This window comes from Pleurodeles waltl, chromosome 10 (assembly GCF_031143425.1).
Source record: "Pleurodeles waltl isolate 20211129_DDA chromosome 10, aPleWal1.hap1.20221129, whole genome shotgun sequence".
Taxonomy (NCBI): Eukaryota; Metazoa; Chordata; class Amphibia; order Caudata; family Salamandridae; genus Pleurodeles; species Pleurodeles waltl.
In genome coordinates, this window is record NC_090449.1 from 593543634 (window position 1) to 593558221 (window position 14588).

At 39.4% G+C, this 14588-nt stretch overlaps 1 protein-coding gene across 2 annotated transcripts in view; it reads left to right on the plus strand.

The window, feature by feature from the left end:
• The window catches only part of CRHR2 (corticotropin releasing hormone receptor 2), a 1806030-nt gene that overhangs the window by 1562061 nt on the left and 229381 nt on the right, over window positions 1-14588 (plus strand). For both annotated transcript variants that reach the window (XM_069211048.1, XM_069211050.1), the window contains one exon: window positions 2175-2310. In XM_069211048.1, the coding sequence (XP_069067149.1) occupies window positions 2175-2310 (136 nt within the window). The remainder of the gene's footprint in view (window positions 1-2174; window positions 2311-14588) is intronic.

Consider the following 14588-nt stretch of genomic DNA (forward strand, 5'->3'; position numbering starts at 1 on the left):
TTTTATATATATGTTTATAGACCAGGTGAGGCAAATTATTCTAAAAATGTAGGCATAGGTATGACTAGAAATATCTTGTGATAGGGAGACTATTTCACAAACTGCTGAAAATTGAGTTACATAAAATGCCATATTTGTGATGTTTTGGATGATGTAAATTGCCTTTTCTTTTATTTCTAAAAAACAATAAAGCATTTTACCTCAACAGATATATTGTTAAAAGAAAATGTAAATGTCCAACCAATTCCTAAAAAATGTTACATTATTTTCAGGTTTGATGCATCATTAACAACATTTAATATCAACATTAAACATTGAACCAAACTACCATAGCTCCATTATTTCTGCTCCAATGATTGTTGAAGTTTTGGTATCACAAATAGACAAAATTGCAGTCAAAGGAAAGGTTTCACCAAAATTATGTTCACTTAAGACCCATTTGGGAGAGGTGGAAGGTTTAATAGGTTAAAACCATAGTGAGCATTGTCCAATTAAAAATGCTAAATTATAGTTTCAAAAGTCAATGACCTGAATGACCACATGGGTAAATGCAGATTGCACTGTTGTGCGGTTAGTTGGGAGCATGCTCCATGTCTATTAAGTGTTGATAATATTGTCATAGTTGGTCACAATGAAAATGTGCTGCATTTGCTACTAGGAACATTGGAGTTTTATTGTGGCTGGGCCCTAATAGCAGTGTATTGGAAGATTATGATAGTATGCTGAAGAAACCAACAGAGGAAAATGTTACAAAGTAATATTTAAAAATGTGAGCTATTGGATGAGTTTGATTACCTAGGCTATCACGTTTGCCATAAATGTTTGCTAAGTAAAAAATATTCATGCTACTTTAAGCACCTACGATCAGGTGACAGCAGCCATGAATATAAAGTTTGGGAGGATACTTTTATCAGTACCATTAGACTTATACAGGATTAATTCTGTGCTGGGGTAGTGTGTGGAGCAGAACTAATGGCCACTGAAAGGCCAGATCCTCTAGCTTCACTTATCATGACTTTTTTAAGTGAATGTTGGTATACTACTCTATGAAATTATTAATACTAAACCTCGGAGTTGAAGCCATAATTTATGTGGCTGCAGGTTAAACCCATTTTATTATGGAATAGGCTCTGAGTTAATAAGGGCACTAAAATCTCCTAACACACCTTAGTAAATTCTTTGAAGTTTGATAACTCATGTCCCCTCTATGGATATTTCTTTGTATAGGTCCTCTCATTGCCCAAGGTCTGAATACTGCCTGGTAGAACCTTGATCCCAGTACCAAAACTAAATGACAGCAAGGTATTGGAAATGATAACTATTAATTATATGGTGAGCACAAGGTATCTGAGACTCCGGATCTTTCAAGGAAGGGAGCACTAGGCAGACCAGATTACAGAGCACATTATGTCCATGTTAATGTGAGTATCTTCTCAAGAAATTGGTGCTGCAGCTAATTGGGTCCAAATCAGGATAAACAAGTGTTATTGGTCAAACATATTAGTAGAAAATGGGATACACTTTTTGTCTCTGTGCTCTCTTTATCTACAGTTATGGAAAACACTTCAAGTAGAGTATGGCATTAATGGAAGGCAGTCAGCATTACATTCTTGTAAAAGCACTGCAATTTTGAAATTAAACTACTGCTTTGCTATTTACATTTTAAAAGCATGGGGGAATTGGAAGATACGTATTTGCTAATTGCTGGACTATGCATAGGTGTTGATGCTAATTTGGTTAACAGCTTTATTTTAATTAATATTGGTCAAAATATATCTTGAAATGAATGTACTATCAATTGTAAATTTAATTAAAGTATATCATAACTGGTTAGGTACTGAGTTATCATCTTTGCAAGGTGTGCAGTGAATTTGCAGATGTGACTCCATGGTGTGCTCTCTTTTAACTGATTTCATTATTTAATATTTTCCTATTGTAGGATGATTTCCATATGTGTTAAATGGACTTCATGTTTATTTAATAGCAAACTATTTATGATGATCAGTAGTAGTCTATTTGTCAAAAATATGAACTAGCATGAGTGTTCATGCATAATATATTTGCTCGGTTTTGCTTTTTTGTACCTTGTATGGATGTCTGCAGTGTACAGTGTGTTTTTCAATGTGAGCTCCATTTAAATTCTAATGCACTTTGTTCTTGTTTCTTGATTGCAGGAAGGCTGTGAAGGCTACATTAGTTCTTCTGCCCCTCCTAGGAATAACATACATGCTATTCTTTGTCAACCCTGGTGAAGATGACATTTCTCAGATAGTCTTCATTTATTTTAATTCATTTCTTCAGTCTTTTCAGGTATGTCATGAGTATATTGAGCGTGTTTCTGTTTTTCAAAGTCCTTAGTACAATGAAGATCTATTGACAGTGTTTAATTTGTGCAATGGTTACAGGTGGTGAGTACTAGCACTTATTTTGGTAGACCAAATCTTATTTTTCATCATTAGACCTTGACCCAGAAATAGAAAGTAAGAAGGAAAGAATAAAAAATAACAACTCTAAAGAGATATGGATAGTAGAAGAAAAACGCAGTGTTAACTTGAGCTGGTGGTTGTCAGTGGGGGATCAGACACTCTTTTATGGGGACAATCACTTATTTTCTTCATCAGACATTTCCTGAATACAAATAACGAAAGCACACAAATGTCTAAAATAGTGTATCAGAAAGACGGGAAACAACAATAAAGAAATAGGAAAACAGGGACCTGCAAAAGTGAGATAAATGGGCAGCCAGTGTCTGGCAGTTCATTAACAAGGCCTGAGGTAGATTCAGGACTATACAGCCTGGTTCACAAATGGCTTTTGCCATCACAGCAGAGTCCTCACAATCACAGTGGGGGTCCTGCACTCATGGAGGGCCTTCCACAATGGGAAACTGCTGTATGTAGGCCTCACCACAAGTGCGGGACCCCTCTCACGGCTGTGAGGCCTCCTCCTCAGCATAGGCAAGTGCAATAAAACAAAATGTATATCCATAATCCATTCTAGGAAATCTGATTTTCAGAGAAGAGAGGCCACAGTCTTGATGTCTGCGGTGATTTAGCTCCCACCATGGTCAAACTATTTGACATCTAGAAAGCAGACTCATTTCTGAGATTAATACATAGACCACACTTAGAAGCTCGTTTCTCTTCCTGTGAGCGATGCTCATGTCACATAGGTAACAACTAACTATAACAACAGTTAGAACTAGAAAAATAATCCAGTTAAGAAATAAGAAATATAAAATTGCCAACACAAATTAGATTTTAAGAGTTAACTGTAAATAGTAAAATTAATATTTTCTTAGCTATAGTAAAGGAAAGCCATTATTTTATTAAAGACATGAGGGTGAGTACTATGCATTCTGTCCTTGCCTTTACTCACATTGCAGCCAAGTTGCAGCAAAGTAAATTTCTCATGAAACATTGGGTAAATATCTAAAAAGTGATGTCACAATGCCTACCAACCAATGAGCAATTAAGCAGCCATGAACACTCTTGTCAAAGGACAACAGGCCCCCTTATTTTAGAAGAGCTGAAATCAAGAATAACGGAAAATAGGAACTGAAACCAAATCAATTGTAAAACCCATCAATAAATTAAGTTGCTCTTCAAGTTGCTGTCTGATGGTATAAGTCAAGTTATGAACAAGTTATTTTGAAGACATGGGAGAGAGTATTATGCATTCTGTCCTTGCCTTTACTCACATTGCAGCCAAGTTACAGCAAAGTAAATTTCTCATGAAACATTGGATAAATATCTAAAAAGTGATGTCACAATGCCTACCAACCAATGGGCAATTAAGCAGCCATGAACACTCTTCTCAAAGGACAACAGGTCCCCTTATTTTAGTGGATCTGAAATCAAGAATAATGGAAAATAAGAACTGAAACCAAATCAATTGTAAAACCCATCAATAAATTAAAATGTTCTTCAAGTGGCTGTCTGATGGTATAAGTCAAGTTATGAACAAGTTATTTTGAGGTGGAATGTCTTTCCTTACAAGACCAGGACATAGCAAGGTTATTTCTTAGACAAAGTCCAATGTCAAGTCAATGGGGATTTGGCTCTAAAAGGCATTAAAGAGGAAAGGCAGGGTATTAACAAATGCAAACAGTAGTGGTATAATACTCACCTCCATGTCTTTAATGAAAAATAATACTTTTCTTGACTAAAGCTAAGAAAATCTCCATTGCATTACAAGACTGGAGGCTCTGAATATATTTAATTGAAGCACAAACACAACACAATTAGGTATGCAGAGAATAGGTTTACGGTAAACTGTCATTAAAGTTGAAAAATTAGAACAATGTGCCAATCTGAGAATGTTGTTCGAACCAACTCCAATCTAAAAGTGCCTCTCTCATGGAATGAGCTCCATAGCCAATGGTAACAATACCTGTTAAACTCATGACCCATCTGATCCATCAAGCTAAAGCAGAGGAGGTTCTCCCAACTGGTTTACGGAGTTGTGCTCAAAAGGCAATCTCAGATCTGCTGTATTCTATATTAATGCCTTTAGGCAATTTCCACACAGAGTTTAGACTGAAAAGGAAAATAAGGATAATGGATAGAGATTTGATTAGTCTTGGTTCTCCTACAGACACTGAAACAAATACCTGAAAGGGTATACAATACTGAAGAGACAGCTATGGCTTGGACATAAGAAAGACATTTTCATTAAATTACACATAACAGAATGGTCGGTTTGGCATATAAAAGCTTTAAAGCTAATACAATATTATTAAGTGAAACAACAAACAACTTCAGTATCAAGTTCAATTCAATGCATAATCTTTATTCAGCGTGATCAAAATTTCCCATAAAAGAACAAAGAATAGAATACAACACCAAATGGTGCTAGCGCATCTGACCTTAATAAGTAAACTTACAAGGGGACGTGAATAGGTTGATGAACCTTTTGGCTCGCAATTAAAATGTTCCCACCATAACTCCGGTGCATGCAAATCAATTATCAATAACCAATCCACAATATCAATAATCAACAATAATCATTAACATTAATAATCAATATAGTCAATAATTCTCACGCCCCTGACCTTTCACACATGAATAACCACACCTTTTAGTAAAAGTTAGAGTATGTATTGCCCTATATTAACAATGCTAAGGTCATGTAGATTAATCTCAAAATCAAATGAAACACATACAGAAACAATACTGGCTGTCCAAAGCGGCAGAAGAAACTTAATTTATTCAAAGCTTGAACTACGACACATTTTGAGGTTATGGTGCAAATTAATAACAAAGTCAGCTGCGTCAGATTGATTATATACATTTGAGTTCAGCAGAGAAATTAATCCAGCATTATTCCCTATTAGCAGAATTTCATTAGTAAGGATCCTTAACTAAGATCAGATTAGCATCAGCATGTTTGGATTCATGCAAAAAAAGTAAGTAACAGGAATGTCGAAAAACATCTAACTATGGTTCTATCAAAACTGTGCAGTTGGTACCTAGAAAGAAAGAACAAATATGCATGATAATCAATATTTTAATTCATAATATCTATCCTCAGTGTAGATCAGCAAGCAGTCTTTGTCCTCAGGATATCAGTCGATCAGCAAGGCATCAGGATTCAGCATCAAAGTTCATAAAACACAAAGGGGGTCATTCTGACTTTGGCGGGCGGCGGAGGCGCCCGCCAAAGTAACGCCGTCAGAATACCGCTGCGCAGTCAAAAGACCGCCGCGGTAATTCTGAGTTTCCCGCTGGGCTGGTGGGCGACCGCCAGAAGGCCGCCCGCCAGCCCAGCGGGAAACCCCCTTCCATGAGGATGCCGGCTCCGAATGGAGCCGGCAGAGTGGAAGGGGTGCGACGGGTGCAGTTGCACCCGTCGCGATTTTCAGTGTCTGCTTGGCAGACACTGAAAATCTTGGTGGGGCCCTGTTACGGGGCCCCTGCAGTGCCCATGTCAGTGGCATGGGCACTGCAGGGGCCCCCAGGGGCCCCGCGACACCCGTTACCGCCAGCCAGGTTCTGGCGGTCAAAACCGCCAGAGCCAGGCTGGCGGTAAGGGGGTCGGAATCCCCATGGCGGCGCTGCCTGCAGCGCCGCCAGGGAGGATTCCCCAGGGCAGCGGGAAACCGGCGGGACACCGCCGGTTTTCCGTTTCTGACCGCGGCGGTACCGCCGCGGTCAGAATGCCCATGGATGCACGGCCAGCCTCTTGGCGATGCATCCGCGGTCGTTGGCCTGGCGGTAGTCTACCGCCAGGGTCAGAATGACCCCCAAAGTTTCTAAGCAGTAAAGTTAAGCACGTCTCTTGTCAAGATGCACAAGTAAATATTGATCTTTCGGCCAGCAAGAAAACGGGCAATGAACGTGTCGTCCCTCAATGCAGTCTTGTTAAATTAAAACTACTAAAACTATGTCTCAAATCCCTATTGGTCAATGAATCGCATGTTCACACTTTATCCAATAAAATTAAAACTCCAAAATTATAAATTCTTACAATATTCCGTTCACATGTCATTGATTGGTTGTCCTGCAATGTCCTCATCATGCGGCCTGTCAGGTAACAATTTTGTTGCAGCTTCCAGTCAGTATCACCATTGTTCTCCTCCTGAGAAAGTCAGTCTTACACACATTACACACAAAATGTTACATTAGCAAGAACAGCATCTTCTAGCAGTCGGCTCTCATGAGAAAACTTTTCAGCTATGAGTACATTTAAACAATGCAAATGGAAAATCACAGTTTAACTCTCTAGGACAGCCATTTATTAAATATTAAGAAATACAGCTTGACATGAGGCCTGGCAAGTAGGCCAAGACCTTTGCTAAGTTAAGGCCTACTATTAAAGCTAATAAATAAAGCATAACCCTTAATATGACATATTACTACATTAGCCAAACATATATTCAACATTTCACAGCATTAGACCATTAATAAGTACACTTTGTGAACATTGGCGGCCACTCGTCGTAATCACATTTTTCAAATGCGTGCATTATTTTTCTACGTTATTATATTTTCTACACAAATCCATTATTCAGAATACATGACCACTCATTAATAATTTTTATAACACCTGCACTAGCAATGGTTAAAAGACAAATAAAACAAAATACACCCATACAATATACATCTATACAATAAAAGCCCCTTCTCCAACTTCTATACAATTGTTAAAATGCAATGCCTTTTCTCATTTGAATTGCTCCCCAAATCTAAGGCAATACTAAAACATAACAAGCATTGGCATAGCAAATAGGTCTTGACTTTGGGGCCTTGTAAGTGTTTAGCCATGCAGCACATTAGCCCCAACTGTCATGCCCACACACGCAACAGCTTCGATGCCTGAAAGGATTTCACTATAAAGCGGCAACACTCAATTAAAAAAATGTAACTACCATGTGAAGACACGCCTCCAGAAGCTGTTCAAAGAATTAGTAAATGATCTAGCATCTATCTCAGCAGGTGGGTTCGTGGGCGATGAAATAAGGTCCCGAGTTGCAGTCGTTCATAAATCAATGCACCATCATATTTATTAAAATGGTTAAAAAAAAAAAAATGCGAAGTGATCCAAAAGAGCAGCCAATGTTTTGACTCTGATGTGTGGGTAGTGCCGATGCAGCTGCAGCTGCTGCGAAATAATGTATGTGGCCCTTCCACAGCTGCCAATGAAAGCAATTTCAAATTAAAGGAGACTGGTTTGACTGCAGCACAATGTTTATAGGGAGAAAAGATAAATAGTCTGAGGCATTTAGTTTGCACCATGTTGGGATACATTAGTTGAAATGCCTTCCTGATGATGTTGTTACAAAAATATTTCCAGTTTTGAAATGCAGTAAAATAGACAGTGTGAGGCATCCAGTGCAGGGTGCAGAAAAGGACGTGAGTCTCTGCTTTTCTTGATTTACACACCCACAACACACACCAGAGACGTCCAGCATGACTCTTGGTCCCTCTCTGATCAAAGAGTGAAATAAGGAGTGCCCCGCAATTATTTTACTGCCATCCACATCCCTGCAGTCCATGACTCATAGGATGGTGTTAAATTGTTGCTTTGTTTCTGTCACGACTTGTGTAGAAAAGAAAAATTTGGCACTGGGCGGGGGTTGGGGGGGGGGGGGAGCTTATGTACAAGCCCCTCGCGCAGCTGGTATGTCACTTTTTATGTGGCAAAAAGTGATGCACCAGCACAAGAAAGTGCTTGTAAATAAGCCGCTGACTGTGAAGTTTGGGAAGATTAATCTCAATAGGCACAGTTCATCCCCGATTGTTTTCAGAATGTGCACCCAACCGCTAATTCATGTACAAAGATATTCCGGGCTATTAGAACAAACACCACTATTGAATGCGGTTGCAGCAGTAGAAAACAAGATGGCCAGCGCTGCTTTGGAATGTATAATGGAAATGTATCATAATTGTTCCTTCCAAAAGGAATACCAGTCATATGCTGCTCTTGAGAGAAGACAATGAGGCCTAGGTGCTAGAGTGGTCGAGCTGGAAGCTGTCAAACTGGGTTTGAGTCTTGGTGGGAGGCTCAAAATCCTGTGTTTTGGGGTAATCACTTAGGGCCAGATGTACACAGGTTTTTTCTTGTTGCAAACGGCCCAATTCGCAGAATCAGGCCGTTTGCAACAAGTAAAAAGATTTCGGCATGTACAAAGCCTATTTTGCGATTTGGTAATCTGTTTGCCAAATCGCAAAATAGGTTTGTGAGTAGTTATTTGTAAGGGGCGTGCCAAGGTTGTCCCTTCCAAATAGCAAGTCGCAGAGGTATGTTAGATTGCTTTGCGACTGTGAATGCCTTTGCAAAACAATCGCAGTTATCACTAACTTCATGTTGGGGGTAACACATTAGAAAATACACCACTGCCTATTCTGAAAAAAATGAAAAGGAAATTTTTCATTTTTTTTTGTAATGTATCTCGTTTTCCTTTCGGGAAAATGGGCTGCATTTAAAAAAAAAAACTGCTGTATTTATAAAGCAGTCACAGCCATGGTGGTCTGCTGTCCCCAGGGCAGTGAGTGCACTAATTTCCAATGGGGCGCAAATTGTGACCTACCTCATGAATATTAATGAGGTAGGTAATTTGCGTCCCCTTTGGGAATTGCAAACAGTGTGCTTGACACTGTTGTACATTTTCTTTAGCAACTTGCAATTTGTGATTCCCAAACAGATTGCAGATTGCGAGTTGCAAAGGAAAATGTCCTACATCTGGCCCTTATTTCTCTATGTTCCTTTGTAATGCACCATGTGTTTGTTCTTTTTTATTTTGGCTATTTGACATAGGCGTGCTCCACACAAAAGTATTGCATTGCTTTACACAAACACAGTGTAAAAAAGTGGAGGGAGGCAGGCATAACGTTGATGGTGACCACCCTAAGGCTGTCAGGTCTAACATGGGCCCTAAACAGACGCCGAGGTGGTACCATTAACAGGCTGAACTGCTGTCACTGTAGGTGATTTTGTCTGCAGAACTGCAGCCATGATAGCTGTGTGCACCATGACTGATCACTTTATTTAAAGCACCCACTGCCCACTTGATGTAGCTTTCCAAGGAGGAAGAATTCAAACCAGTCTTAGCTGGATTGGCTGGGTTAGCTGTCTTAGAGACCTTTTGCATCACCATTGCAAAGAAAGAGGAAAAGTAATATAATGGCAAATTAGAGGGGTAGCAGCAAAACCTCAAAAGCTTCCAAAATTCTTTAATGATGATGTAAGAACATGGAGGCACCATTCAGTGCAAGAGCGACAGTCACTCCTCCTTTGTGGGCTCTAATAGGTGCTCTGATAGATATTGGGACCGGCGTCCCTCCCAGCTCATCAAGGGTGTTGCAAAATAATTGTTTGCTCCAGAAACAAAACCAAAGAGAGGGTCCCAGCTCAGCTTCTTCCTGGTGATGATGGGAGAAGACGAGCCAACTCTTAGCCTTGTCTTTGCCCGGTTAATATTCCATGTCTGGTTGTATTTAGGCACCGGAGTCAAAAAGTTCCCTTTGGTCGACAATCCACTCTCACATGTTCTGCAGAAATAGCTGACTTGTAAGTGTTTATGGTCCTTTATGCTTCATCTTGGGAAGCTAAATATGCAAAAACTCACTATTAGACTCACAACTCCTGAAAAGGAATCTGAACAAGTGCGCAGATATCAGCTATTCCACACCACCCACATGAATCAGAAACTTTGGTGGTTACCAAAACACTGGAATGGTGGATGAGTTTAGCAGCTTCCTCTGAAATTCTGAGGTGCTCCAGGCCAACCCAAAACTTTCCAAATCACCCAAACTAGGGACTGATTGAGGATAATTTTTTGAAAATGGTCCTGTGGATCCAGACGTGGACCGGGAAAAGATGGTGATAGTTTTGGGGACTCACTTTATAGTTCCAGAATGATAGGGAAACAAGGTTAAGCATTCCATAATGGGGTCAAAAGCATTAATGAGGCTTTCTGTAAATGAGCCTCAGATAGGACCGGAGATATCATAATGAATAGGGGGGAAAAGCATAATTTAGAAGCACATACCAAGCTTGATGAAAATCATTCCATGCTTGAGATTAAGGATCTGGTCTTCAGCTAGCAAAAAAAGGGAGTTGGATGTTTAAGCGCAAAGCAAAGAGGTTTATTGCAAAGGGCCCACATCTGAAAGAAAGGTTTCTGAAAACTACAATCATTCCAACCTCAGAGGCATCTGGAGCACAAATCCACAATTGTGTTTATATTGCCTGTAACATTTTCAGTTTGGACAGAGTTTCCTTTGAAAGCAAAAGTCTCAGAAATGTTTGTCTAGTACTGCCAACGGTCTGAAATTTCCGTCCCCCTAATGATTGATTATCCATTTGCTAGTGGATGGAATAATATTTTGTATTTTACAAAGCTTCATGTTGCAATGGAGCCTACAAGCATCTCCAAACAATGTATGTGCAGAGATTAGTCATGCCCTGGCCATGTTTGTTTTTGGGATTAGTGTTATGTACTCAGCCATACCATTCCATGCATTGACTCCAGTTTCTTTATGGTAGATTACATTAACAGAATGTATTATTGGGGAGGGAGTATGTGGGTTCATGTAGATGTTTTGTGGGATCAGGAGACGATCTAGATGAGGTTACATATTGTTAGTCTGCAGGGGTATGACCTCAAAACTTTAAATTAGTTTTGTGCTAATTACAGAAATACATTAATAGGGATTAAGGTAAACATGCTACTGACTTAGAGATGGTCATGCCCAGAAGTAAAGAACATGTAGAGGATGGGAAAGGGAGAAGGGGGTCATTTGAAAGGAAAAAAGAGAGGCAACAAACAGAAATTTTAAGCAAAGATCTGTTTTTCATGCTGGATTTTATCAGTATAGAGGACGGTTTGGGAAAGAGAGCATACAATTTGAGGATGCAGGACTCTAGACAGAAGCAACATTGTTTGCAAGAGAAAATAGCACTATAATTGGTACTTTTCATTTGCACTAGAATTGGCAGAACAGACTTTGTGATGCTAGGCTACTGCTAAACCACAATGTCAGCTAGGACAGCTGATCAGCTCAGGGGCTGGAAGTTTAAAAGAATGGATGGGTGCATACCTTAGAAGGGAGATTCTGCAAATGTTGGGGCTGAGGTTTTCTCAGTTTTGACTCACTGTATTAATTGTAAAAAGGGGAGAGGGATCCATTTTGGATGCCTTTGGTTTGACAGGACAGAAAATGGAAGGACAGTACAGCTTCCCCATTCAGTGGAAGTGTATTTTCTGCATTCCAGTGGCAGGAGGGTGAGGATCCAGACACTGAAATTCAAGGAAAACTTTGCTAGCAAAGATCTGCTCATTAGACTACCTGAAGCCCTGCCCTTGGTAGATGGTCAGAATGGGGGTATGACTGCATATAGTGTCATGCAAGTTGAAAGGTTTTTGTATTCTTTTATCACACTTTCAGTTGCGCTGATGTCGGCTAGTGCAAAACCCCACTTCTCTTGGTGTCTCTGCTGTGGCTGCTCCAGGATATAGACTGCCATGCTGTTAGGGTTATCACTACAAAAAGTCTGTGTCTAATGTAATCTAATGTATAATGTACTGTAATGAACAATGTGTTATGCATCATAGGGCCTCTGACCTTTTGGATACTTTGATAGCACTCCCAATGGACACAATACAAGAACAAATACTTCTGGGGCTGGTTTCATTATACAGCAATCAAGTTAATTTCTAAAGGCAGACGAGGGAGCAAAAAGCCTTATTTTTTATACTGTGCTATGACATGGCCAGAAATGTCAGCATGCCAAACAACTGCCTTGGTGTCTAATATTGGGTCTATTTCTTTGAAATATTTTATTTTACACACATTCATAACATTCTTGCCTGCGTGCTATATTCAATTGAACTCCATAAAGCACCAAAAGTATGGTACTGACACTGCCGAAGCTCATAAAAAGTTAGGGCCAGATGTATCATGCATTTTACCGGTCGCAAATGACCTGATTTGCAGAATTGGACAATTTGCGGTTGGTAAAATGCATTTTGGTATGTATGAATTCCAAAATGTGATTCAGTAACATGTTACTGAATTGCACTTTGGAATTGCCAATACATACTGATTCAGTATTAGGAAGGGACGTGTTCAGGGCATCCCTGCCTAATACCGAATCATAGCGGTATGCATGAATGTTATGTGACGGAAGTGTGGTAGCAAAACATTCACATTTTAATACCTACTTTAAGAAGGTGGTAACCCATTTGCAAGGGTCCCCTCCCCTTTGTGAATGTTCGTGAAAATATTTTTAAGAGCAGTCAGTGGTCCCTCGAACTTTAAGGACAATGGGCTGCATTAAAAAAAAAGATCGCTTTATTTAAAAGCAATCACAGACATGTTGGTCTACTGACACCAGAAGGCCACCATCCCTGTGACTTCTGTGTTTCCTAATGGGTCGTAAATTGTGACCTACTCATTAATATTAAGGAGTTAGGTTGATTTGCTACCCATTAGGAAACGCAGAATGAAACTCTATGAGTTTCATAAATTAAGAATAGTGATTACCTATTTGGAATTCACAGAGAATCGCCATTAGGTAATTGTGATTTCTGGTAATGCTACATCTGGCCCTTAGCTCTTTCTATGGTTAAAAACTGTTCATCCTGCATCAAAGGGATGAAGCAGTGACCAGAATGAAAGACTTTTAATAACCATTTTCCTGGCAAGAAATCAATAAAATTGTGGTAGATGAGTGGATCAATGCGTGCTTCTGCAATAGGCAGTAATGGACATTCTAAGATAAATAAATGCAATCAGTGAAATAAAGGATTACCAGCAAAACTGTCCTGGAGAAGGCCTTACTTACCCTGCCTGCTAGCTTTACATTTTTTATTACCACTTCCAGTTGTCCTCTATTTTTAAATCTGAATATAGAAAATAATGAGTCTTTGAAGGGTATCTGCAAAAAACCTCTCTTTAAGGAGGACACCAGCATGCCTACTAGAGGAACCATTCTTACCTTGTTTTGGACAGCTATGCTACTCATTTGTTTCAATCCATTTATTTCGAAGGCATTAGAGAAGGTTTCGATTGGTTTACCAAACTCAAAGCTTTTATTACAGAAAAAGTGTTAACTGATATTGTCAAAGATCCCTCCCTTCAACCAAAAAGGAGGAACTCATCCAGATAATTAGTCTCACTTCCTGAGCTTTTAAATGAGTAGCCTCCGGGCTCATAGCTTCAGTAAAACACGAAGGGGCTGACAGAAATCCAAGAGAGAGACATATGAAACAATAAAAATGCCCCCCTTTGAAACTGAAGAAAATACCTGCAACATTTGTTGACGGGAATCAAAAGGTTTGCATCATGAAGGTTGTATCATTAAGGTGACTTTGTGTAATGGCAGATAACTATTTCCATCTTGAAATGATGATACGCTACACATTGTTGAATAATCTGAGATCTATTTATTTATTGTGCTTAAAAATCAAAGGAGGAAAAAAGGTACTCTCTATAGCTTTCTTTTGTAGTAGATAATCTGGTTCATCAGATGTCATCAGGCCCCAGTCGCTCCTGCTCTTTAGATGAGGAAGCAATGTCTAAGGTTATTCATAAAGTTCTATAGCAGTGGTTCCCAATCTTTTGACTCCTGAGGACTGCCACAGAATCACTACTGGAAGCCGGGGACCCCCATGCGGATTGTGTGATTTAAATTTCAAACATTTAAACAGTAATTGGCAAAAATACTCAAACAAATACACAGCAAACAAATACTCGATTTAGTAAAGTTATAATTATTTTATATTGAAAAAAAATGCAAAAAGTGATACATTTTAATGGGACGATTGGTGCTGCATCTTGCTGACTAACTAACAGTGTTTGGTTTTATTTCGGAAAGTTCAATCCTCAGGTCAAATTGTGCATTTCCAAAGCAATTTCTTGGGAAGGAAGTTAAACCCAAGTGCCTCTCATCCTTCCATTGCCCTTATGTCACATGTATTTTATTTGTTCTATAGCACCTCTCATACCAGTGTAGGGTGCTGGAGCATTTTACATCACACACATACAGAGACAATGAATAATACATGTGTAAATCAGTGAGTAGAAAGGGGACTACAAGATGTAGGATTCACATGTAATCCATACAGGTAGGTGTTTTCTAAG